The 27,537-nt window shown below is 36.5% G+C and overlaps 2 protein-coding genes across 5 annotated transcripts in view; one reads left to right on the plus strand and one right to left on the minus strand.

Annotated features, from left to right (window-relative positions):
• The window catches only part of LOC118276741 (deubiquitinase DESI2), a 33,762-nt gene extending 13,519 nt beyond the window's left edge, over positions 1–20,243 (minus strand). The window contains exons 1-2 of one of the 3 annotated variants that reach the window (XM_050699800.1): positions 20,050–20,243; positions 19,286–19,443 (exon numbers count right to left, since the gene is read on the minus strand). In XM_050699800.1, coding sequence (XP_050555757.1) covers positions 19,286–19,417 — 132 coding nt within the window. In that variant the 5' untranslated portion in view covers positions 19,418–19,443; positions 20,050–20,243. Of the gene's footprint in view, positions 1–17,488; positions 17,675–19,285; positions 19,444–19,695; positions 19,849–20,049 lie in introns of those variants that run through there. The other 2 variants (XM_050699802.1, XM_050699801.1) reach the window with 2 other exon arrangements.
• Positions 20,244–20,359: 116 nt separating this feature from the next.
• Positions 20,360–27,537, plus strand: part of LOC118276647 (coatomer subunit delta) — a 13,236-nt gene continuing 6,058 nt past the window's right edge. For both annotated transcript variants that reach the window (XM_050699789.1, XM_050699790.1), the window contains exons 1-12: positions 20,360–20,499; positions 20,657–20,696; positions 20,787–20,907; positions 21,841–21,943; positions 22,576–22,695; positions 23,111–23,170; positions 23,556–23,667; positions 24,086–24,173; positions 25,117–25,275; positions 26,427–26,503; positions 26,832–26,920; positions 27,453–27,537. The exon at positions 27,453–27,537 is cut by the window's right edge. In XM_050699789.1, the coding sequence (XP_050555746.1) occupies positions 20,497–20,499; positions 20,657–20,696; positions 20,787–20,907; positions 21,841–21,943; positions 22,576–22,695; positions 23,111–23,170; positions 23,556–23,667; positions 24,086–24,173; positions 25,117–25,275; positions 26,427–26,503; positions 26,832–26,920; positions 27,453–27,537 (1,057 nt within the window). In that variant the 5' untranslated portion in view covers positions 20,360–20,496. The remainder of the gene's footprint in view (positions 20,500–20,656; positions 20,697–20,786; positions 20,908–21,840; positions 21,944–22,575; positions 22,696–23,110; positions 23,171–23,555; positions 23,668–24,085; positions 24,174–25,116; positions 25,276–26,426; positions 26,504–26,831; positions 26,921–27,452) is intronic.

The following is a 27,537-nucleotide window of genomic DNA, read 5'->3' on the forward strand; positions in this document are numbered from 1 at the left end:
ACACATAATTTCATTGTTGAAGATTAAAGATTTTTTTAGTTGTTTGGATTTATTTTTATTTTTATTGTTTTTTTAATGGTAGTAATAGTATTTTGTACGCCAATTACGGCAAAACATTACCATCTCCTATTGCATTTATATGTATAATGTTACCTACACATGTTTATACAAATAAATGTATTTTTATCTTTATCCATAATCTCAATTTTAGGATGCATGGTTAACTATATCAAAAGTGGATCTTAACCACAATAAAACATACATTGTCTCGCTTTTTGGCACATCACGGGTTAATCTAATTTGTTTGGATTGAGATTTAATTTCGTTAAAAACATAGATGAATCCAAATTGATTAAAGTGGGTTATTTATTTTTATCTGATAATAGTCAAGCTGTTCTTCAATTAAGATGAAGCGGTTCCCGAAGCCGAAAGCCTGTCCCGCCATCTTGGATTATTGACTGCTATTCATACTTAGCCAAAATATCGAATTATAAGTTTATAAAAGGTCGAGTTCAGTGGCGTGCTATAGAGAATAGTCCTAACGCCAGCAGTGAAAGGAAACTGACTGATAAAAATGATTTCAAAACATACGAGACTTTTTAAAATAATCCAAAAAAAATATTCCTTAACTGTCGTACTCAGAGACATTTAATGATTACTTAAACTATTCCTTAGTAACGATTTTGTTCCGAAACCAATTGCTAAGGAATGGGTTAAGTAGCCATTAAATGACGACGAGTACAGCGGTAAGTATAGTAAGTTTTAGTAGAAAACAGTTTTATACTTCAGTGGACGCCCTCTGCCCCATCTAGGGGACACAGGATATAAAGTCAAGTACAGGTCAAAGAATTTACACAGAGATCAAAGTCGTAAGTTTGTTTTGTGTGTATTGTAAACTATGTGTTTAACTGTTTACTGTGTGACTTGTAAATAATTCTGTGTGGACACACAACACTCCACGATAAGATTTGTGTCGGTCCAACCAAAGCAAACACTCGAACCGTAGAATTTGTTTAGTCTGTATTTACTTTCCAAGAATCAATTTATTATTGTAAATAGTACATTTATCATATTATAGATTTAATGTTTTTATGTTATTTACTCCCACCAGAGGGCAAAGGCCTACCAATATTAGGTGATCTCAATGTATCTGCCTCGGCTTTAATGGGAGGTAGTGCTGTATTTGAAGATTACAATAGTGAAAAAATTTCGTACCCTGGACCAGTTAATTCAATTTGAGAACATAAAGAATTTAAATAAACATTGACTCTACTGTGCATAAAGTGGTTCACAAATACGCACGATGCGTTTTACTATCAATGGTTTTCATTGACGAAGCGACAGAGACAGTGAAAGAGATAGCTCTTTCATTAAAAACTCATACGTAGATTATTTTTGTATAAAAAATCATACTCATGGGCAATAATAATTTATATTTACTATTGTAATCTTCAATCACAACACTACCTCCCATTAAAGTCGTGGCAAATACTTTTAAAGCTCCTTATGTATTATAGACGTTTCAAAATTTTCGGTTACGACAGAGGGAGATTTGTCATCTCAATGTCAATATAACCTATGTAACATTATGTGGTTTTAGCTACAAATTAGCTAATAAATAGTGTGTGTACAATTTGTACATAAGTTTGGGCTGCGGTCGACGAAAGTGATGTCCATTCATCAGTAATTCAGTGTTATGGGCAATAGAAAAACTGATATGTTAGATGTCAATGACCGACTAAAAATATGGTCTGGAATGAGACCGCAACAACACGTGGCCTTTTTTATATGTACTGGAATAAAACTGTGTATGAAAGAAACAACCTACAGTTTTTCGTTCAGATATTACTGTGTTAATTAATGTTACTATTTTCTACTCCTCAAATACCCTTAGAAACTGAAGGATTTTCTTTAAATTGTATTAAAGGACTTTGTCTCTCAGAGACGACATCGCCCAGTGTTAAAATCATAATAACTTATAAAAAAAACAAAACTAAATAGCTACTAATGGTCTAAACAGTATAGTCTACAAACTTATGGTCTACACATCAATTTGTATAACATTTTTGTCCTAGCAAGAATGCCGTTCACAACTCAAGAGTTTAAGAAGGCAAAATGTTCCAAACTAGTATACAATGTACTAAGTTACTGTGATAATTAAAAGGGATAATTGACCTTGTCCTCTTCAATGGATTTTAATTCATAAACCAGTGTGAAATCAGCCAAGGTCGACAAGAGTAGGCCAAACATACATCACAGTTCTTTTGAAGAGTACACACCAATTCTTTTTTTTTATTTTTTAAGCGAATGATGACACCAAAGACATTGAGCCCACGAATGTATGTACATAGAGAACTTCTATTACAAAATCCGTTATAAAACTAATAAGACATAAGACAAAATTATGTCTATGAGTTTCTACGAGTCTGAGATAAATAAACATGGTAAATATCCCGTCTTAAGTTCTAATGTTAGTGTTAGTGACCATGTCAGTTTAAAAACTTCTTAGAAATACCCTATAGAGGGACCTTTAAGTCTTTGACTGCCAATAGAAAACTGTTGAAGGCAAATACTCCGCTAACATCGGTTACCGGTGACCACCACGGCGTTCAAAGTCTTAAACAGATTTTAATCCCCCAAATCTAAGGCAAATGATAATCTGGTATAGGATTCATGTACCGAATGCTGTATCCGACAGAATTTTACGATCATCTATACGATCTCCCGTCGTTAACCTACTTCTTAGAAATATTGGAGATGCGTGGACCGTGGAACTTACCCATTGATGTTTGTTAATGCGGTTTCTATGAACATAAGCGTTAATGGGTTGGGTTACTGCTCTTCCGTGTTCTCTAATAGAAGGGTTTTATTTTAGGATACAACTGTTTCAGCTGAAGTCTTTCGGTTGACCACTAATTAGTGTTGTGTTACATAATCTGCTCTTGTATCTGTATCCTTAGTATAAGTTTACGAAACTGGTACGGGTACTGGGTGCGTCAAAGCATGTCTTACTAGCATACTCACAATCATTATGAGGGATAATTTATATGATTTAAATTTAATGTCTCTGCGTACGGTGTCGTGGTGGCCCGGAGATTGAAAACGCTTCTCATCCATAAGAGTTTAGGTTTAGGTACCAAAGTGACTTTTTCCGAGTCTGTACTTTCAAAGATTATTGAGACAACACTGACATATGGCGAAAGAGATCATCGTGAGGAAACCAGGGCTTATAATATAAGTTTGAAATCACCAACCCGCATTGAGCAAGCGTGGTGATTAATGCTCAAACTTTCTCCATGTGAGAAGAGGCCTTTGGTCAGCAGTGGCCACTTATAGGCTATTGAGATCTGTGTACGGCAGTACAATGTCTTGAGATGCATTTACAGAGTTTAGCTTTTGCCTCATCTATACATATAATAAAATCGTAGAAAAGTGCTGTCTGTACATTGAAAATAAAAATAAAAAAAATAACAGGGGTTATTGTTATGTCGATGTCGAACCCAAAAATGTAATTAACTTTTTTTTTGTCTGTTTGTCTGTTTGTCTGTTTGTCTGTTTGTCTGTTCGTCTGTGCGCGCTAATCTCAGAAACGGCTGATCCGAGTTGGATGCGGTTTTCACGAATATATTGTGGGATGCTTAAATTTACATTTAGTGTTTGTTTCATGTCAATCGGTTCATAAATAAAAAAGTTATGTCAAATTAAAGAATCACGTCGAACATTCTATGCTTATACCATTAATCTCCGCAACTATTTGACGGATTTGGTTGAAATTTGGTACAGATATAGTTTAGAACCTTAGAAAGGACATAGATATATTTTTATTTCAAAAATCCAAAAATAAAAATAAGAAATAAATTATTTATAAATAATTCTATGTCGATCGTTACACGACTTCGGTTCATGTTATTGTTTTAATTTATCGAAAAAAAGTAAATAAATAGTAAAAAGGTATGAAAAAAATAATATCAATATAATAAAACATTTAGTACAAAGAAAATGCTCTAACGGAGTATAGATAATTCTATGTCGATCGTTACACGACTTCGGTTCATGTTATTGTTTTAATTCATCGAAAAAAGTAAATAAATAGTAAAAAGGTATGAAAAAAGTAATATCAATATAATTAAACTTTTAGTACAAAGAAAATGCCCGAACGGAGTATAAATAAATAATCCAAGTTGTCTTTATCCTCGGTAGATGGCGTTGGGATCGAAATAGATCGCGCTATGGTTTCGTTACATTCATTTGGTTGGGTATCGGCCGAGCGCTTCGGTACTATCGTAGAAAAAGTGTATTATCAGTCGTATGATTATTTGTCTGTAGTGGTCCTGCTGTTTCGTATATTCTAAATTGGTTTCATTGTATTTGTCAATTAATAAGTTTATTTGTTGGGTTTTCCTGGTTTTTTGGTTAAACTATTTAACGTAGGTTTAGTTTGATATCGATTATTAGTAGTTACTGTAGTTAGTTTTTTTAATAAAATTGTAAGTCTAATTTTTTTTTAATTAGATTAGATTTAAGTCGTTTCTTTTAAATTATTTAGTTTAAGCTTGGTTATTATAGCATAGAGGATAGGTTGTAATATAGTTTCTTTTTTAATTGTTATAAATTCGTAATTCGTAGCTTTCTTTAGTTTTAAGTTAGTTTAAGTCCGTTTTTAAACTATTTTTTCAATGCCCTAAGTGAGTATACATCTATTAAATTCAAACGCAGAGCTCATTATGTTGATTTTTGAAGAGTTCCCTGGAATATCTTCCACATCTCATTTTTGAAGAGATCCCGCGAGATCGGGAACTATGTGGTTAAAACCAAAAATTTGCCGGAAGTCACTATTCCACGCGAACGAAGTCGCGGGCAAAAGCTAGTAGATAACATAAGACCTAACTAAAACAAGTGATTGCAACCCAAAACAAAGGCGGTAGATAAGATATTTTATATATTTGTACCGAATTATCATGATGAGGTAAGTTGACGGATTTGTTTGCGGATATAAATTGATATGAATAATTGTTGCGATGAATAATTCTGTGTAATTTATGAATTGTGCTACTGCAGAGTAGGTCATTTTGTGATGGATATCTAACTAGAGTTTTCAATTTTCAGTCAGCCATGAAATTAAATCCAGTGCATGGTATACGACACGGTGAATTTCTTCGTATATTCCTTGAAATGATAACAGTTTTTTAAGAGTGATCAGCTAATGACTCATCAACCACCCGTTCCTATTCCTGCGGTCCTGCCCTATGCTGATACCTACAGGGCAAGAGTAGGCTAACCTCATCCCCAATAAACAGTTCTACAGACTGCGGACAACTTAAGAGGTAACCGGGGCTCAGGCTCAAAGCAGGAGTAGGAACGGGGTGGTTTTTAGTTAGTAAGAGTCTGATACTCCCAAGAAGTCATTGGATGATTTTCCCCCCTCAATAAAAGAGCAAATGCCTCCCTACCCTCCTTCCATTCCTCTCTAAAGTTCTGATTTTACATTACTTTATCCTGATCTTTGCAACTGCCATATTGTGGTTAAAGTTAAATTCTAAAGAGCAACACACGAGTATATTCATTGCTCTTTTAATCCCTTACGGAGTAGAAAGTTGTGTATCGCACACAAAGTTTTCACCAATAATTTTATCAGTTTTACGTACTTTAACCCGGTTAGCCATCGTGCGTACTGAACCGACGAGGCAGTCACATCTAAATAGATAAAATATCCATTGTCAATATTCCATACAACTAGAGATAAGCGGCCTTTGTCGTGCAAAACAAAATACGCTTTTCGTTTTCATCTTTTTTAAAGTTGAAGAGTAAACAATGTCACGGTAGCAAAGAATTGGATCTAGCTTCATTACTAGAAAAAGAGATTTTGAACGGTTGCTTAGCGCTCGTCAAAATGATTTCAAAGGCAATGTTAAGGCCTCCACTGGCGTCGCTACAAAGGCTGAACGCGTCACTTGGCCAGTTTACCCTGGCATGCAAATCTAACGTTTATACGACAATGTTCACGCGATATAATTAATGCAGCAACGTTTTCAGAAACTGTTATAGATTGCACGTTATTTAATTTTAACGTGTTTTAATTTCAAGACTTATTAAAAAAGAGTATTGTGTTAAACGGAGCATAACAAATATTGTTTGACCAACAATGGACTATCATGGCTGAACCTAAATTGGAACTAGCATTTTTTCGGTGAACAAAATTCGATCACATACATATATATAACCTCACGCCTCTCTCCCATGGGGGTAGGCAGAGACAATCGAAAATTCGATCGGATTTCCCACATTTTGTTTGAGAGATCGGATAGCTAAAGCATATTTTTTCGGTTTTACGGAGTACGTCACACGGTAGTTAGGAGACATATCATATTATAACTTATAGCCGAAAAGTGGGCACAATTAAAATGTGCCTATTTGCTTATTTCAGTAGGGGATAAAAAACAAGTTGTTATAATATATTAACTGTAACAACATAAAGAGTTAGAGTAGTATCATTTACAAATTATGAGCTACCGATTGGAGACGTGCTGAGCATTTGGCAACGCTACTGAATCGATTTGATGCCCACGCCTAATCGTCAAGTCAAGGAAGTTTTACCATATAGCAAGCCTATCGAATGAATGCTAATAGCACTCTATATAGCATATAAGAACTAGACCAAACCAAGAACCTAGGTACAACTAGATTTATCGTAGGTATATCTTTGAGTTTATTAGAACAACATTTACGCCCGAAGTTCAGGGAAGGTGTAAAAGGTGAGAAAACAAATATTTGAGGCTATACGAAGTTTGTCGAACACACCAGCTAGTTAGGGAATAAAAACACATGACATAGTATTATATTAACTATAACAGCATAAAGAGTTAGAGTAGTATCATTTACAAATTATGAACTACCGATTGGAGACGTGCTGAGCATTTGGCAACGCTACTGAATCGATTTGATGCCCACGCTAATCGTCAAGTCAAGGAAGTCTTACCATATAGCAAGCCTATTAACACAAAATGCTAACAACTCTATATAGCATATAAGAACTAGACCAAACCAAGAACCTAGGCACAATTTGATGTTTAGTATATCTTTTTAGAAGTGGATTAGCGAATTAGACAACAATTAAGCCCGAATACTAAACCGCTACTAACAGGCGATTTTAAGTAGAAACTTAAATATCTTTCCATCTCTGTAAGAGGATAATAAAGAATTTGTAGTGACAGAACTATTCTATTGAGAACGTCTTAAAGTTAGAGTATTTGAAATTGATTGAGATCTCAAACACTTGAATACTCCTTCATTTGAACAATAGGCTAAAGTGGTAATCAAGGGCTCAACCCCAAAAGTTTAATAAACCTATTAGTTATCTTTGTAATCAGAACTATATGTAAATGAACCAGAAATTGGTTTTAGGTGTTCAAGCACGAAGAATATTCTTCGATTTCCAGACCAAACAAACCTCAATTGAGCGGACAATTGCAGTGTTTATAATCTCTGTACGATTGAAGTACTTTTTTTTGAACTTTTAAATGTGTTTATCATTAGTTTACGATTATATTTTAACTGAACGGTGCATTGTGTACCTCCATTAAACACTTGTCGGTTATTTTCTTCACATTTTGTACTGATATGTTATAATATATATTAAGTTATCCTTTGTTTTCTACCAATAACACATTGACAGTATATAAATAATTTATATGACTAACCACTCTAAATTAACACAAACAAGCGAAACAACTAGATTTTATGCAAGAAAGTAACTACAACTGACAAGTAAATGTACATTCTAAACCGAACAACATAAAGATCAAACCCAGGGGTGAAAAACACAAATTCTCCCAAGTTGAAGTCATATGATATTTTTTTTAAAACATTTATTTTAAACTTATAATTTATGTCCATAAATAAGTATGTACGTGCATAACTTCCGAACTCCTGTACCGAATTAGATAACATAACGTACTTGGGCCACTTTCCGTGCCGCTGAGTGTACTTCATCATACCAAATACAGTCAGGTAAAGTTCACTTTAAAAACAGCTGTACATTGTTAAGTGTTAATGAGAGAAATAAAGAATATTATATTATATTATACTTTAAAAACAGCAACCGAAACAATTGGGAGTGCAGCCGTGTAATACCGGGATCGCTACTTAAAACTATAATTACTATTAAAAAAAACTAGCGATACATACATACCCACATGACGATTCCATTAAACTATAAACCACAGACTTCTCACAGCACAATATAAATAAATACTTCTTTCAAACGACCTAATTTAGTCTCATCGGGCCATATTTGAGTAGCGTAAAAAACGGACAAGTGGGCTCTTTGACGCGTCGGATCCCGAGATTAACTGGTGCACATGTCCTGCCCTCCTCTGAGGCAGTCTGTTATTAATTGGAGGATCACGACCTCTGGCTGGGGACTGGTTTAGCCTATCGCGAGCTATTAGGGATAACGAGTCAGCTGGCTACTGAGATTTTTTGAAACATTTCTTTTTGATTAACGTTTAAGTGGTATTGAAAAGTTATTTATTGTTTTGCAAATAGCAGAAACTTGAACTAAAGTGTGGTATAAATATTCGGTGTTATAATTATGCAGATCTGTTAATTTTACTAACATTCAATGTCAGACTAGTAACAAAGTCACACTAATTTTACGGTGAGAGAAAACATCGTCAGGAAACTTGGACTTATAATTTCTAATTATAAGTTTGAAATCGCCAATCCGCATTGAGCAAGCGTGGTGAGTGATCCTCATTCTTTCTCCGTTTGAGAAGAAGCCTTTGCTCTGCAATGGGCACTTAATTTTTTTTCAATTTGTGTCAGTTTCGAAGAAGTGACACAAAAAGTACAGTGGATCATTTAATGAATGTGTCTATTGTATCTTCTCACACAACGTAGATAAGAGTTTTCGGAAGTGAACACAGAAAAAAATGAGATAACAGAGGTCAAAAGGATGATGATAAAGAATAGCTTTTTAACCGAATTTGTGTTTCTAAGGCCGATGAAACTATAATTGTAGTTTCAAATTCTAATTCTTGGACAAAAATGGTTTGATGATATTATTATTTCAGATCAATTTGGTTAATGAGGAAGGCTATCACATTTGTGGATATTCTCAAGTATTTTTGAAAACCTTCGATAATGCTTATACGTATTGTGTAAGTAATTAGGCCAATTTTGACAACAGACGTTCTGTTTTCCCCGAACACTAAAGTTCAGTGTTATACACCCACATTTATAGAGACGAGATAAAACAACTGCGTACTAATTAATATTTCACACATCTTCATCGGAGCTGCGGACTACCTAGCAGATTTACTGTGACTCCGGTTCGAAAAGCAGGAGTAGGAACGGGGTGGTTATTAGTTAGTAAGAGTCTCACACTCCCTCTCGCCTCGGAAATGCCATTAGATGATTTTCCCCCTCAAAAAAAGACTTCATATCAACGGCCTATAAGTGGCCACTGCTGAGCAAAGGTCTCTTCTCACACGGAGTAGGTTTGAGCATTAATCACCATGCTTACTAAGAGGGTTGGCGATTTCAAGCTTATAATAAGTCATTACCCAGGTTTCTTCATGGACCCGGAGCTGCGGACAACGTAACAGGTTACCGGGGCTCCAGCTTAAAGCAGGAGTAGGAACGGGGTGGTTTTTAGTCAGTAGGTAAGAGACTGTCACTCTGTCTTGCGTCACCCAAGGTGGGAGAAGTGACTGGATGATTTTCCCTCTCGAAAAAAAAAAATGCTCATGATGTTTTACCTCCGATTACTAAGACGAATATGTTTCACATCAATGTGTGTGTAGCATGTTTGTACTCAAATTCCTACAAACTTTGCCTGGATTGAAAATTAAGAGCTCGCAAGAGACTAAAACTTATGTTGTTAGTAAGATTTCATATAATGAAGTTAACATCGGATTACTAGACGTTCGTCTTCACAGAACTCGTATTCTAGATAATATTAGTTTTACCAAGACGTAGGAGTAAATTAAATTATCCTTTATCGCTTTGCAAGTCTGAAATAATCCGGAGCTGCGGACTACCTAACGGGTATACTGGGGCTCCGGTTCGTAAAGCAGGAGTAGGAACGGGGTGGTTTTTAGTCAGTAAGAGTCTGATACTCCCTCTCGCCTCGCCCAAGACGAGAGAAGTCATTGGATGATTTTCACCCCTCAAAAAAAAAAGTCTGAAATAATAGACCTGGTTGAGGAACCCGCATGCTAAGCATTGATATTAAGGAAACTATCCCGTAGAGAGGATCCATAGTCCAGGAACGGACTGTCACGGGCAATAGCCATCAACAGACGACGAATTACCAACGGCAAAGTACCAATGTGACATTTTCCGAGTTCTATGTACTTTCTAAGCATATTTAGACACTACTGACTAACGGTGAAGGAAAACATCGTGAGGAAACCTGGACTTATAATTTCTAATTATCAGTTCGAAATCGCCAACCTGCATTGAGCAAGCATGGTGATTAATGCTCAAACCTTCGCCGTGCGAGAAGAGGAAATGGTCAGCAGTTGGCCACTTACAGGCTGTGGATGATAATGATTTTTTTTTTTGTGGTGCGAAAATCATCCAATGTCTTCTCCCGTCTTGAGCAAAGCGAAAAGGAGTGTCAGACTCTTACTGACTAAAAGCCACTCCGTTCCTACTCCTGCTTTTCGATCCGGGCCCCGGTAAACCCGCTAGGTAGTTGCAGCTCCGGATCAGGCATCAGCCCTACTGGGCATAAATTTTGCTACTCCAGTCCAATATAAACAACGTTATAAGCTCTTCATAAATGCAGAATAAATAATGATATTCTAGGTACCCTTCAGTTATCGATAACAGACCGATAACTTAGCGGGGAAACAATTGTAACGTTCCATACCATATCAATACACGCACAATTAAACTTGCGATAAACTTAAAACGTTACGAGTTAATGTCGATAACAGTTTTCTCTTGACAATAGTAGCGAAATAGCAGTTATATTAGCACAATGGTTTTTTAAAAGATTTTTACTGTCTATCCTGTTAAGATAGCAAAAAGAGGAGGATTAGCAAGGGGGGATAATTGGGCATTTTTTATGGAATAAGCCGGTAAACTAGCAGACGGATCACCTGATGGTAAGCAATCGCCGCCGCCCATGGACACTTAAAATACCGAAGGCGTTACAAGTGCGTTGTCGGCCTTTTGGGGGTTAGGAATTTAAGGAGTTGTTGGTTAATCGGGCATTAGGAAGATTGGGAAGAGGGGTTATTGGACCTCCAGCCTCCTCGGTGTTTCGACACTTACACAACGAAACACAACGCAAGCATTATTTTACGTCAGTTTTCTGTGAGGCCATCACTCCGAGTGATGACCCATTCGTGCTGAAGCATGGCTCTCACCACACTTAAAACACTTGTACTTTAAATTGACAACATCATCATCAACAGGCCGCGACAGCACAAAGCTGTAATATATTTTAAAGTTGACACACGAAATCTGCCATCGTCGACATAGCCGTAAAAGTAAAAGCCTGCAATTAAAATAATGGCTGCCTCAATAGATCCATCGTAATTACAAACTTTGTGGACTTGATAATAATTACAACTGAGTGCGGTAAAATGTGAAAATCGATTCAAAACTTCTCATGATGGACAAGAAATATATTTTGTTAAATCAAATGTTTCTGTAACTGAAGTAAGTAAAAATATATTTATTGACACAGTCTCCATCCCCGATTCCCGAACAACAACCCTTATTCGTAATCCCATAAAAGCCGGCAAATGTAACGCCTCTGGTGTTTCAATGTGTCCATAAAATTTAACAGCGATGAGCTTACCATCAGGTGGTACGTCTGCTCGATTGACCGAGCGTGTTTCAGTGGTTCTTGTGTTACACAGGCTCTTAGATACAGTCCCTTATCACTTACTTGGCTCTTACGAGACCCCCAGGAAAAGCCCAACAATGATTAATGATTAAAGGCATAAGTCCCCTAAAGGGGCAGAGGCCGTCCACAGAGGTCCTATATCTCGATCGGTCTTGAGCTTCCCGCTTTACCTCGGTCCATAATAACTTTATTGAATTTTGAATTATGTTTATAATTATTTATTTTATATTTTGGCCAAAACTACTATTATATAGTTTTTTTTATTTGTGTATTCGTTCGTTTTGTTTGTATACTTTGTCATTGTTGATTAAGGTTTTATTCTTTTTAACTCGATTTTCCTTTAATTTGTGATAATATGTATAACGCCTTTGTTTAACACATTGAACGCCGTGGTGGTCACCGGTGACCGACGTTAGCGGAGGATTTGCCTTCAACAGTTTTCTATTGGCAGTCAAAGACTTAATGACTGTAATGTTATACTATTTTACTTTAAATAAATAAATAATTGACACATAATTAGTGAAGTTACAATATTATACTAACTCCACAATTTAAGTACAGTATGAGCAAATATATGTGCAGTACATTGCACATGGCGTGCTCGCTCGCCGTACTTTATAAAACACGTAAAGTGCACCATTTCCTACGGTTGTCTCTAACTAGAACCGAGATAAGAAACTAACTCGACTCACTTGTATTAGGGACAAGTTATTGCTTAACATTACTTCTAGGAACTCCAGCTTATTTGCTGAAGAATTTTTGTGGTCTTCACAAATGAAACTTCCAAATTCTCCACGTTCACTGCCTTTGACATCAATAGGGATGATGACGGGGTATGACAATTAAAAATGTATTTAATCCGTCAGTTGGGTAATGAAAAAATATAAGACACGTATTTTTTTGTCATATAAGATAACAACCCTTTAGATAAAACGAATTAAAGTTTACGAGTGGGAGCAAATACGTCATTTCTACGTATAAAACGTACCCAAAAGTGAAATCACGCAATATTTAAAATTAATTATCTTCGAAAGTATTTGATCCCGTAAGAAAATAAAATATACGTATCTAATGTTTTAAAAAGAATTTAGAAGACGGACATTAAATACAAGAGTTCTTAGATGATAAGTATTATTAAATTCTTTCTTAAATGTAAATTTGCATGCCAATTCAGGTAAAATGTACAAGGGACTTTAAATTTTGTATCACCTAATAATCTGTACCTACATTCTTTGCAAATAAATTATTCTATTCTATTCTATACTAAAATAAAAATTAGTCATCTACCCTACTGTAGAAGAAAACGGTCTCCAAATGCTCCACCCCGCCACGTGAAAAGGGCACAAGAACCTTGAACACTTTCGTTCAACAAACACAAACACTCTTTGAAGTTTACAGCAAAATTAATAAGCCTTCGCAACCTTGCTGAGAAACTTCGCAAATTCGCTCCGTACTACAAAATCCTTTGTATTGACACATCGATCAGAAAGTACATAAATAATTAATGTGAGAAAACACTGCTTGGAAACCGGGTGGCTACTAATGATCCGTTCTTGACCTTTCTACCACCAAGTATAAGGACCTAGTAACACGATACACCAACTTTTCTATTGTTTAACTAAACAAAAGTAAGTTAAGACTTAGCTAAACGTTCCATTAACATACCGGTTTACAAACTTTTTGTTTTCATAGAACCTGTTTACGTAATCCTGCCTTTAAAATATTTAAAAGATGTACGATGGAGTTTCTTGCTCCTTTATCATACGAATTTATGTCTTGAAAGCTTGGATGGATGGACTATTTTGCCCTGTCATCATCATAATTATCTAATTGTGGGAGTTTAAGTGTGGGAGAGCCATGCTTCGGCACGAATGGGCCAGCTCGACCGGAGTGACACCACGGTCTCACAGAAAACCGACGTGAAACAACGCTTGCGTTGTGTGAGTGAGGTTACCGGAGGCCCAATTACCCCCTTTCCCAATCTTCCCAATCCCCAATTCACCAACAACCCTTAAATTCCTAACCCCCAAAAGGCAACGCAGTTGTAACGCCTCTGGTGTTTCAAGTGTCCATGGGCGGCGGCGATTGCTTACCATCAGGTGATCTGTCTGGTCGTTTACCAGCTTATTCCATAAAACAAAATCCACCACAAGACGTCCACTGGTGATAACATAGGCCTTCTTTTCTTCAATGAGTTCAAGTCAAGTATGGAAGAATTGAAATAAAATCATTTGACTGTGACTGCCACACTGCATTTTTCATATTGAATGTCTTGATTGTATTCTCGTTATGACTCTGCGTGAGTTGATGACGTATGAGTTTCAACACGTCATACATTCGCTGTTAAAGTACTAGTTAAATAAGGTTTTAGAGGCTTATAATTTTACATACAAGGCAGATCGTTTGTAGACGGGTTTGGAGGGTGATTGCACATAAATAATTTCGTAATCATAATCCAAAATATTACTAACTGATAGAGTGATGTAAAGACAGGAATTCAAACTTAACACTAAAGACCTTTTTTTAAGGGAGGAAAATCATCCAATGACTTCTCCCGCCTTGGGCGAGGCGAGAGGGAGTGTCAGACTCTTACTGACTAAAAACCACCCCGTTCCTACACCTGCTCTTCGAGCCGGAGCCCCGGTAAACCCGCTAGGTAGAAAACTAAAGACCTAAAGACACTTTTCCTTTCGCAGAAAATGAGAGATATTAAATGGAACATGCACTTCAAGCTATCCCTATCTGCCTGTACTTATTAACGCATTTTCAACCTTAAGATATAAGAATAAATAGGAAATTAATTCTGTTGCAAGAATTTTTGACAGGATAGGTTAACATGCTGGTAACTGCAAAGTTATACAGATATCCTATGAACTACTTATGACTCATTTTAGTTACAAGAAGTCCTACCTATATAGGATGTCATTGTTACTGAGAAATTGATGATTGTATACATAGTACATACAATGTAGTTTGTAGTTGGAATTATAAAATTAAGAGAAGCGTTGCTATTGTCCATTGATGAAACAAGTTTTTGTTGGTGTAAAAAAGTAGGCAAGATAACATATCAACATCTTTTGATACCTTGAAATGAAATGAAATTTATTTATTAGCAAGAATTGTAGTACAAGGTGGTCCATTATTTTATCAATTTCTCACACAATTCGCTAATAACAGCACCCAATTTGATAGATTCATCTTAAAACTGTTCTTTCAGGAAGCCAATAAAAGCTGAAGAGCAGCATTGGTTTAAACCTTTAATGGTCTAAAGAAAGCCGTGTTCTACATAGTCATTTTACTTTCTTGCATTCTAGAGCAAAACGGTATTCCGGCGTGAATGGTAAGTATTAAATGCAGTGTATAGAGTACACCAGTAGTATTTTATAAACGTGGACTATTCTAGGTCTAAGTAATCTCGGGCATAGCAAATAGAATAACTTTAATCGTGTCCTTTACCGTAATATTTTTTGTAGGTGTGTCTAATTACAATATTGAGGTAATTTGTAACGTCAATGCTACGACTTTCATCATCATTTTTAGGTTTATGGAAAACCGAGAAACCACTTTTCGAGGGCGAAATCACCAAATAACTCCTCTCTGCGAGGAGAGGGAATATACTACTCTTACTGAGTAAAAACCACCCTGTTGTGTGTTCTACGCCCTTTCTTTGAGGGAAGAAAATCATCAAATAACTCGACTCGGTAAGAAAATAGGGAATATCACTCTTACTGAGTAAAAACCACCCTCTTCCTAAGCCTAATACGAGCTGGAGCCCCGGTTGCCCTTACAATTATCCGCAACCCCGGGACCTAAGAACACCCTAATTCAGTAGTCACGCTTATTACCACTTGACCCACAAGTAAAACAAAAATAATATAAAGTGTAGTGACTTTTTGTTTAAGCACAAGAAACATAACGTCACAACAATGCACGCTAGAATAAATTAAGTCGCAAGGACTGATCTCACTACGATACATAATTTCGTTCAGTTTTTGCGGTGAAAATTGGTGTCGGTGTTGAATGCTAATTTTTGTTAAAGGATGATTGGTAACAAGAACAAACAAGGATGTTAGAAGATCTTAGGACCATTTTCTTGGATCATCAAATGATCCAAGAAAATATTGATGACATGATTATGTTTTTGAGATCTTTAGTAATTGGGTTGGAGATGGCAGTTTATAAAGTGCAAGTAAGTAGGTGCATTACCATTAATAGATACCGCTACTCTCCGGTCATTGTCAAGTGTCCTCATTAGAACTCATTTAAAAACCTGTTTTCCATTTGTGAAGTGGCAATAACTAAAAAAAGTAGTTCTAATAGTTAATTTACAAGGAGAACCTAATCAAACAGGATCCGAATCTAGATAAACTAGGAAGAGGATTGGAAAACGTAGGTCGTCATAGTTTACTTTAAAAGAAGGGATGAGACCTATATACAGCCAATTTTTTTTTTTAGAGTTAGGTATGAAAGGTAAATAACTTTTATTTCGGAGGTCGGTGTTAATTTAATAAGAAACAAACAATAATAAAAAACACCGACTTTCGAAATCAAAGTCAATTTGATCCTTTTAATGTCTTTTTAGCCGTCTTTCTTCAGTGAAGTCGGTTCTCTTTTAATGAAACTTTTTTTTAAATGGAATATTTGAATGATACCTAACTCTCAGAAATCTGGCTAGTGATAGTTTACCAAAAGTTTCACCACAAGTATCATTTGCAAAAAATCGAATTAGCTATCAGTTGACATGATTATAACAAAACGTGGGTATATCGATTAGTTAACGGTGTTATCGATAACTCATAGCGAGATAGGACGCGACACTAATTGAAATGAAGTACGGATAATGCCGGTAACTAGGACTCGTCAGTTATAAAATCGAAAGTGATGTTATCAACCCGTCTTTCATAACGTCACATCATAATGAAAAAGGATAACATGTGCTACATTGTATTTCTGATCAAGTTATCAAGCTTGATATAAAATCCACAGCTGGGGACGGCTTAACCGGTTTCCAGGACTCCGGCTCAAAGCAGGAGGAGAAACGGATTGGTTTTTAGCCAATAAGAATCTGACACTCTCAACTCTCACCTCACCCAAAGCGAGAGAAGTTATTGGACGATTTTCTCCCCTCAAAAAAAAGTTTTGATATAAAACAGGATACCTTGAAAACAAATCCAGAATACCAATTGCAAGGACAATTTGGATAATAGCGATTTCGCTAACAATGCTAATAATTATTTTTGACTAGAGAATCAAATCCTCGATGACTACAAATTATGTTACACATTCTGAAAAACCAACACACATACAACAAGACTTCTAACCAAAAAGTTTTACTTTTAAACATATTTTTTGGTGTTGTGTATAACCAGCTTTACCAAAAACGCGAGCGAAATAATCATAAACATATTTATGAGCTTATTAGTTGTTTTCGCATGACCGCAAGCGACTAAATTATGGCAACTTCAGTGTTTTATTTATACTGTTTTACGCTCAAGAAAAATTATGTGCGATTTCCTTTGTTTCAATGAACGAAACGTTTCCATTATTACGTTTAAAAACTGTGATAATTACCGCGAATATTTCAAACATGCGTTTTTAAAATACGAAGTTTTTTTTTTATTTTACCTTTTTCGGAGTCATGGTTATGTTGATTTTCTTCTTCATTCTTTCATTAATTTGTTACGAATTATTATCACTGAAACCTCATTTTAAGTCTGACACAATGACGCACGATACAACAACACACAATGCATTACACTACCGCATCCTTTCAAGGCTTAACAGAGACTGCCTTTGCAAGTTGTGTCTAAAAGAACACTGCTCTAAAAAGGCGGGAATACATCACCAATATATCTTGAACTCTGGTGTACAAGGTGCATTGCAATTGACAGGGGTCGCAAATAAAATGGCGGCATCAATTTTATCAGTTATTTTTTAAATCCGTAATAAAGTTTTAATCTTGGTGCGGCTCGCTATCAGTAGCTGTTAATGACCAAGTGATTTTTCTTTGTTTACTTTCTACGATAGCGAGTTAGATGTAGAAAAGGTCAAATAAAAGAGTCGGTATGTCTTTTGTCATACAAATAAAAGATTATTGTGGCCCAAATTGAAATAAATTAGAAGATAAAGTAGAAAATATTTTTAAAAAGAAATATATTTTTCGCTATTTAATACAGACGTGCTGAGCATTTTGTACGAAAACTTGCTATATTTTTTTTTCTACTCTAACCTATCACATTTACTCAAGCAACGTTTTAGGTTTTATAGTTGACCTATTACTTAAGAGGCTTTATTTATTAGCACTCTAAGATAAGACATACTTCCTCATTCTAAATTAATCACTTAATTTCACTGAATATGACATTATGATTTATATTTTAATACTCGAGTCTAATCCCGTGTTTAAGTATAATCCCTACAGGCGTCTATTAATATCGGCTTTTTGATAACCGCAATATGTACAAGTTGGTAATAGTTATTTTTAAAAAAACGTCTGCTGTATATTTTTTACCTTTATGCATTAAGTTCGCCTTATGTACCACTACTTTAATGTATTGTGTACATTAAATTTTAAATAAATATATAAATCTATTGCTGTTCGTTAGTCTTGCTAAAACTCGAAAAGGGCTGGACCGATTTCGCTAATTTTGGTCTTGAATTATTTGTAAAAGTTCAGGGAAGGTTTAAAAGAGAACAAAATGTTTGAGGCGGTACGAAGTTTGCCGGGTCAGTTAGTAAAACATGAAATTACGCCTCGTAATAGGCAAAAATGTACAGTGAGAGTATACTATGTAGAATAAAGTAAATTACTTTTTTATCGACAATACTTCACTAAAATGGTGTTGGAATGACATGACGAAATCTGTCTTTATAATAGTAGCAATAAGGTCGATTTTATTTTACTATAAGGGTACATTGTTTATATTTGTGGTTTATTTTTTAAATACACAAAATATTATTTTTTTATTAAAAATAGGTAGGTGGGTAGTTTTAAAAAGATTTGTACACTAAAGAATTTTGATTTGGAAATTGAATGTCATTCTGCCAATTCAAAATGTTGCAAGATTAGGGTTAACCTAAGAGGTTTTATGTTTACCCACATAGTATAAAAAATGGATGCATATTGTATAAATATTTGTATTTACTCTCACTCTCTTATCAGAAGAAATAAGTCAATATACTGCTTGTTTACTATTAAACCAAAGATACTGCGTATTTATTATTACACTTACGGGTAGTCATAAATAAATCAACTGGCAAACTACAGACAAAACACTACAAATAACATGATGCTGATTAAGACACAATAAACAGAAAACAAAACATAAAGTATTGCATATAACCAACAAAATGGGTGCACGAAATACGTAAAGTGCACGGAAATAATAAAAGTGCTAACTACGTAAATGATGTTGATCTTACTAAATTTTGGCTATCGTAAGACTCCTCCTGAGGGACAGTTATGTCTATGAGGGGGGCTCTGTCTCCCGTGCTGTCTGCCCTCTCCTCCGTCCTCCGTTCGGAACGGACACGGCACGCGTCACATCTCTTCATCTCTACACATACTTCTCAACTGTGGACTGTCAATAAAGTCCTTCAGTATTTAAACTTTAACCACTCATTATAATTTATTTTTAATTCTTAAATTTTCTTAAAACACAAACATTATTCTAACACTTAGATGCTCCAATATTATGTCGCCTTTGCCTATCAAGCCAATTTTTTCACATCATTTTAAAAAATAAACAATCTGCAAATAAGACTACAAAATAATTTTCTGATAGTAGTTAACTAGAAGAGGTAGGAGAGAAGTAAACAAATTAAATAGGTACCTCATTATCACTATCAATAAGAGAGGTCTCCTCCATAACATCAAAACATTAAAATAAACTAAACTACACAACTTTTGTGTGAATAAATACTAAAACTGCACAATTCATAACAGTGTCCAGCCATCTGTAGTGACGGCATGATCACGTATTAACAACTGTGAACATTATTGGATGAAAAGATTATCTATAAATCAGGCATAAAGAAAATATCATTGTATGCAAATCAAACGTTCGACCATTAGCGAAAAGAATGACGGTAACACTCATTTACAACGAACGCATACTCGAGAGCATGTGACCTGAACCACTACATCTAAATACTAATACAAAATAATTAAAAATCTTGCCACTTACTACTGTTATTTGGCTTCTGTGGTATGCAAACGTATTCCATAGAATTTTGACACCGAATCAAATAAAAACCTCCATTGTCCAAACGGCGTAATTGAACACTTTAACTAATAATCTTAATTACGTGAAAAGATACGAGTTAAACGTTAAAATTAGCTAAAAAACGAACAATAACCCCAATGTGCTTTGCTTACTTTTGACAAATTTGACATTTATTCTAAACATAGACTAATAAGAAAGTTTTTTCTATTTACGTCAATATTTGGATAATGACTTTATTGGTCAAAGTGCCTTAAATCTGACACTTTCGTTCGAAAACAGGAAATAGTTTCAGAATAGCTGGCAACATTAATTAAAAAAAAGTTCTACACGTCATCTCGGTGTGTTGGCTGTCAGATTTGCAGATTGTAATTAATTGATGAAAATTAAGAAATAATACACTAAATCAAAATGGTAATACTTGTTACAGTGCTTGTGATATAAAATAACTCTACTCTAGTGTTTTGATTGATTTAAATATTGCAATAGCGATCTGAATTTCCTTTAAAAGTATTCTAAGTTCATCCGGCTTATGTTTATAGTTTTCAGCGGTGTTTTTTTGTAATTCCAGGTGCTTATAGCGGCTACAGTATGTACGAAGTCAGGGAAAGGTAATAAACTTTATATTTGACTAAAGAAATGACTACAATAAAGACCTGAAACTTATAAGAAATGTGTATAAATATTAACTTAATTTTCAGCATTGGTGTCACGTCAGTTCGTGGAGATGACGAAGGCGCGTATCGAGGGGTTGCTGGCTGCCTTCCCCAAGCTCATGACTGGAGGTAGACAGCACACCTTCGTGGAAACTGAGTCTGTCAGGTAAAGATAAACCTTCAGTTTTGTGCTAAATTCTTATGATGCAAGATTCTAAATAAGTATGAACTATCATCTCCTTGTTTTATCTTCTTATTGTAACATCTAATATTAATGGTTGTAGATAATGTATAAATGGGAAAACAATAAAATACTAATAAGAAAAGGTACATTTCCAATAACTCAATTTGAAATATAACTAAGATAAATTGGTATATTCATCCTCAATAATGACAAATAGGTTATTATATCAGATGAAGTAATCTTATATTTGGATGTATTTATAGTGTAAATAAATAATTTAAATTCTATATTTATTTTATAAGTAAGCCTTTTTTCCTAATAGAAAAACAATTATAGGATACAAAATTAGTTTATAGTACAGTAGAAGCTCCTTATTCGCGCTTCCTTCATTCGCGGTTTCACTATTCGCGGATTGAAAAATTGCAACCCAATTCCCATATTCGCGGTCTAAAATTTCTTTATTTGCGGATCGAATCGAAATATCGGTGCGTAACCTAAAAAAATACATTCGCTATCCTTTGTCAACGCGTCATTAGAAGGATAAAAAAATAAAATAGACCTTTTTACAGCTACGTCTAGATTGTGACTTCTGCCTAAACCTAGTGTGACCTAAACCTGATGATAATAATATTATCATCAGGCAATCTGTATGATCAGAAAGTTCAATTAAACATTTCTTTTATCTACTATTTGCTTCTTAATTTCGTCATCTAGGAACATATCCCCTATAACCCCATACAAATTACCATTCCATATTCACGGTTTCTGTATTCGCGGCATATTTACGGAACGCATACCCCGCGAATAAGGAGCTTCTACTGTACAATAAAGTATCTAAACTGTTAACAGGTTTAGCTTGCCCTTAAACTAAAATATGAAATAATTAAATGATACAGATTTGTATCTTTATTCCAGGTATGTGTACCAACCACTGGACAAACTGTACATGCTGCTCATCACAACCAAAGCCAGTAACATCCTCGAGGATCTGGAGACATTGCGCTTGTTCAGTAGAGTGGTATGTGATAAACAAATCTCTATATCTATTTACTTTCATTACCACTTGGTAATTCTTATAAGATATCTCATTATAGATAATATTATGAATAATTTTAATAGGAATAACACCATAATTACTTATTAGAACTGTATTAGAAAAAATCTAGTTGCTATACAAGACAAACTAAAACAGATTGTGTGCTATGCATCCGATGCATACAATGAGGGCCTGTGGATGCTTATCTTACGTGGTCACGCGCGGCTTTTTAACGGATCGACCGACAAGAGACAAAGCAGGATTTTGCATGATGCACTGTGTTGACAGTTGATAGACAGTCATCAGTATCTAAGACACAGCTGCGACGTCGCGTCATTTGTCGTCGCTACCCTGATGGGGCGTACAATGCGTTCAGTGCCGGCGTTAGGGGGCGTGATGGGGCGATGGCCTAGGGCGACAAATTCTGGGGAGCGCTAAAAACATTAAAAACTACTACTTACACTTGATATTGCTTCCCTCAAGTGGGCGCCACATTATTTTCGCCCGGGGTGTCAGTGGCCCTTACGCCGGCACTGAAATAATGCGTTGCTCCTTTGCGACGAAGCGGCGCAACGAACAAATAGAGCCTCATTCTAACTTAACATTAAACACAGGTCCCGGAATACTGCACTCAGCTGACAGAGGCCGAGGTGTTGAACCAGGCATTCAACCTGCTGTTTGCATTCGATGAGATTGTGGCTCTCGGCTACAGGGAGAGTGTCAACTTGGCACAGGTTTGTTCAATATAATCATTTGTTTTCCTAATTATTGTTGCTATGTTAAACCAGAAAATAAAAGGCTATAAATAGCTATAAATATAATCTATATCACATTTGTGGCGGTCACTAGCCTAAGCCTAGTAATTAGCCTAAGTTTATTTTTGCTTATTCTTGTTTCAATTATGTTGCCCCACACAAGGATTTTCTCCTATGTCATGAATGCGTTTACAAATATACAATTTCACATATATATGACTACCATACCAGGAATAACAATTTGTGGATCACACACAGAGTTGCTCCGTGCGGGAATCATTTGCAGCAGCCGGACCCGGCTACTGCGATAACCATGCAGTTAATTACGAAATAATTAGTATATTGGTAAAAAAGTTCCTATGTCTGTTTATTTTACAATACTGTCTGTGATCAGGTGCGGTCATTCGTGGAGATGGACTCCCATGAAGAGAAGATTTACCAAGCTGTGCGTCAGGTGAGTACAGCAGACATATTTTCTTATTTTGTACCCTGTGTGAAAATATGAAAATATTGCGTTATCATTATCATTCTTAAACAATCGTATAGATATTCACAATTTAAGGGTTGTTGGGAAGGGGGTAATTGGGCCTCCGGTAACCTCACTCACACAACGCAAGTTGTTTCACGTCAGTTTTCTGTGAGGCCGTGGTATCACTCCGGTCGAGCCGGCCCATTCGTGCTGAAGCATGGCTCTCCCACACTTAAAACAGGGTGCTATGTAGGTTGTATAGCTCCGTCCCTCTTGTACTGCTCAATGATCGACCATTCTGACACAATTGTAATAGCAGACTAAGGCCCCTGGTTTATGGTGTAACAGCTAATGTATGTTCTCCCCTTAGACCCAAGAGCGCGAGGCCGCCAACCGTATGCGCGAGCGTGCCAAGGAGCTGCAGCGAGAGAGGCTGGAGGCAGCCAAGCGGGGCGTGCCCACACGGAGCCAGATGTCCTTCGGTATGCCATTCCCTTGGAACTTCGGTTATTTTGTACTTTCCTTAAACGTAAATTTAAAAAAATACTTTATAAAAAAATACTTTTCACCATTTGTGTTCCAAGTCCCATGTAATAGGGGGTGAGCCTATTGCATACTCACTGGGCACAATTCCAGACTCCGTGCTACTACTGAGAAATTTTCGAAAAACCGAAAAGAGCCCAGTAATACATTTGCCCGACCCGGGAATCGAACCCGAGATCTCTTGTACGGTCAGTCGCACTTGCGACCACGGAGGCAGTCTGACCAAGGTGACTATCCTTGGTCAGACTGCTTCCTGGCAGTCTTACCTACCAGTCACCCTATATTAACAACATAATACAGCAACTAGTCATTTCTACGGACCCAGCGCTAAGATATTCGTTATATTTGTTATCACAGGCAGCAGTTACAGTAGCTCCAACATGTCTTCGGCCGCGTCCGCTGAACCCATCGCTGAGAAGATCCCCACTACGCCTGCGCGCGAGACGTAAGTTGTTAATGTCTATATAGTGTAGTGGCTCGCTGACTATAATACTCCATCTATTTAAAAACTGCGACAAAATTTGTTGCGCAGTTTTAAAGGTTTAAACATACATAGGGTTAGAAAGCGGACTTTTTATGAGACTTTTTATCCCACCCACTCGCACGAAACGCTTCGCTTCAAGCTTCTTTGTGCGAACTGCTAGGGAGTGGAACTCCTTGCCGGAGTCTGTGTTTCCTGATGGGTACAACCTGGGTGTCTTCAAAGCCCGAGTGAATAGGTTGCTTATGGGCAGACGTGCTCCACCGTAGGCCGCATCATCACTTACCATCAGGCGAGATAGCGGCCAAACGTCGGCCCATTCAATATAAAAAAAAAAAAAAAAAAAAAAGAGATAAGTCAACAAACAGGCAAACGGATCAACTTTTGTTAAGCAATCGCACGCTCAAATCCCCAGTTGAAAGTGCGTTACCGGCGTTTTGGAAGTTTTTTATGGAATAAGCCGTTAAACGAGCAGACGGATCACCTGATGGTAAGCAATCGCTGCCGCCCATGGACACTTGAAACACCAGAGGCGTTAAAGTGCCTTGCCAGCTTTTTGGGGGTTAGGAATTTAAGGGTTTTTGGGGAATCGGGGATTGGGAAGGGGGTTAATTGGGCCTCCGGTAACCTCACTCACACAACGAAACACAACGCAAGCGTTGTTTCACGTCGATTTTCTATGAGGCCGTGGTATCATTCCGGTCGAGCCGCTTCTTACGTGCCGAAGCATGGCTCTCCCACATTTACCACCACACTAGGTTAGGAGTTTGCGGATTGGGGAGAATATACTTTATAGTATTATGTAATATACTGTCGGCATCATCTAGCTATTTGAAATATTGACGTGTAAAAGTGTTATTTTATAACCTATTTACAGAAATAAATATCATTTATCATGTACTTGCAGCAGTCGTCCGGCGGGTCGGTCGGCCATGAAGCTGGGGTCGCGCGGCACGGACACGGAGTCGTTCGTGTCGCGGCTGCGCAGCGAGGGCGACGCCGTGTCGGCCGCCGCGGCGCCCGCCAAGCAGGACCTCGCCAAGCCGCCGCCGCCCGACCACAAGGAGTAAGTCAGGAGTTTATACCTTAAGGTGCTCCCACACAGCAGTTATACAATGTGATAGGTGTGAGACTTCTAACCCGTTAAGGCTGAGTACTACATCTAATTTTATCGACAAAAGTCGGGGGTCGAAGGGGTCGAATCCCCTCCCCCTAAAAATTATGGCCATTTTAATATTTTTTTTACTTTTTTTGATATCAAAGGTTGTATGCGTCGTAGAGACAAAATAAAAACGACAAACGGTAGCTAATAACCTTGGCTAACTAATTCATTACTTTTTTCATATGTTTGATAATGTTTTGGTGAGAAAATAAATCATTTGTGAATTATTTTTACCGAAAAAATCACTATTTTTCAATATTTTCAATTAGGGGTTCAACCCCCCATATTATTTTTTTTGTCGACTAAATTAGATGTAGTACTCAGCCTTAACGGGTTAGAAGTCCCACCCCTATCACATTGTATAACGTTATCCAACAATGTGTAACAATATAACATTTGCAATAGCTTGTAACATTCTCTACAATTACTGTTATAATTTGTTTAAACACAAATGTTAAATCAGTCTCTAATGTTATATAACTGCTGTGTGGGAGCACCTTTACACTCTGTAGCCCCAGTGACGATCTAACTGTCGTACTCAGAGACATTACTTAAACCTTAGTAAAGATTTTATTCCGAAAACAATTGCTAAGGACTGGGTTAACCATTAAATGACTCTGAGTACGGCGGTTAGTCTAAAAATATTACTTTACACGAGTTTGTAAGTTTTCTTGTATATTTGTTACTCAATGTATTGTTTAAGTAACGAATAGAGTTTCTTACTCGTTCTTTACCATTCGAAGTTACGCTTTGGAACAAGTTTCACTGCCGGACAGACTATTATTGATTTCTTAGATAGTTGACATTTCAAATGTACCTATTTATGGCTTAAGTCTATGGCTGCCAATAGAAAACTGTTGAAGGCAAATCCTCCGCTAACGTCGGTCACAGGTGACCACCACACATGATTTGACTTTGGTTTTAAGAGTCAAAACGGCTAAAAAGGAATGGGATGAAATTTGGAACATGGGCGAATTATGGTCTGGAATAACACATAGGTCAAGCTTAAATAATTATTGAGTAGGAAGTAATTAACTTGTTACCTATTGTTCCAGTGTCCACCTACGGTTTGAGGAGCGCCTCACTCTGGTGGCGGGCAGAGACGGTGACGTACAGAACTTTGAACTTAGCGGTGAGTACACGTGCACAGTGTTGCCATTGCAAAAAAATAATTGAACATTTCGGGTACATTTTATCAACAATGAAGACACTAACTGTCATACTCAGAGTCATTTAATAATAACTTAAACTATTCCTTAGTGACTATTCTGTTCCGAAAATAATAGCTAAGGACTGAGTTAAGTAACCATTAAATAACTCTGAGTACGGCGGTTTGTATTATAATTTTTATTAATTTTTTAATCAATTGGTAATGATGGGTACGATAGGTACTTGCTTTATAGAAATTATAATGTAGTTGTGTAACGGCGAATAAATGATTTTCTTGAATTCGCCATCAGGTCTCCTGACGCTGCGCATCAGCAACGAGCAGTACGCGCGCATCCACGTACACGTCGACAACCAGGATCCTAGACCACTGCAGCTGCAGGTATACTCATACATTCTATCAGCAGGCAATAACTCTCCACCCATAGCACCCTCTGCCAATCTAAGGCTATTTATACGAGCTATATTCTGGTGGCAGAGACAATGGAATGCCAATAGGGTAGATGACTAATTTTTATTTTAATATCCGTTTTGTAGATTATTTTAAAACATTAAACACGTATTTTTTATTTTCTTATGGAAACAAATACTTTCGAAGATGTATTGATTTGAAATATCGCGTGACGTTACTTCTAGGTACGTTTTATACGTAGAAATGACGTAGGTATTTGCTCCCACTCCTAAACTTTGATTCGTTTTATCTAAGTATTGTTATCTTATATGACAAAATAAAAAAATACGTGTCTAATATTTTTTCATTACCTAACTGATGAATTAAATAGATTTTTAATTTTCATACCCCATCATCATCACTATTGCTAATAATCTTACATACCTCTTTCGCTTCATCAACTTGTAATAGTATAATTTATTATATGTGCTAAAGATGTATAATGTAAATACGTTGTGACCAGACGCACCCGAACGTGGACAAGGAGGCGTTCCGCGCGAACGGCGTGATCGGGCTGAAGCAGTCGCAGCGCGCCTTCCCGCTGCACT

The sequence above is a fragment of the Spodoptera frugiperda genome, chromosome 17 (assembly GCF_023101765.2).
Source record: "Spodoptera frugiperda isolate SF20-4 chromosome 17, AGI-APGP_CSIRO_Sfru_2.0, whole genome shotgun sequence".
Classification (NCBI taxonomy): Eukaryota; Metazoa; Arthropoda; class Insecta; order Lepidoptera; family Noctuidae; genus Spodoptera; species Spodoptera frugiperda.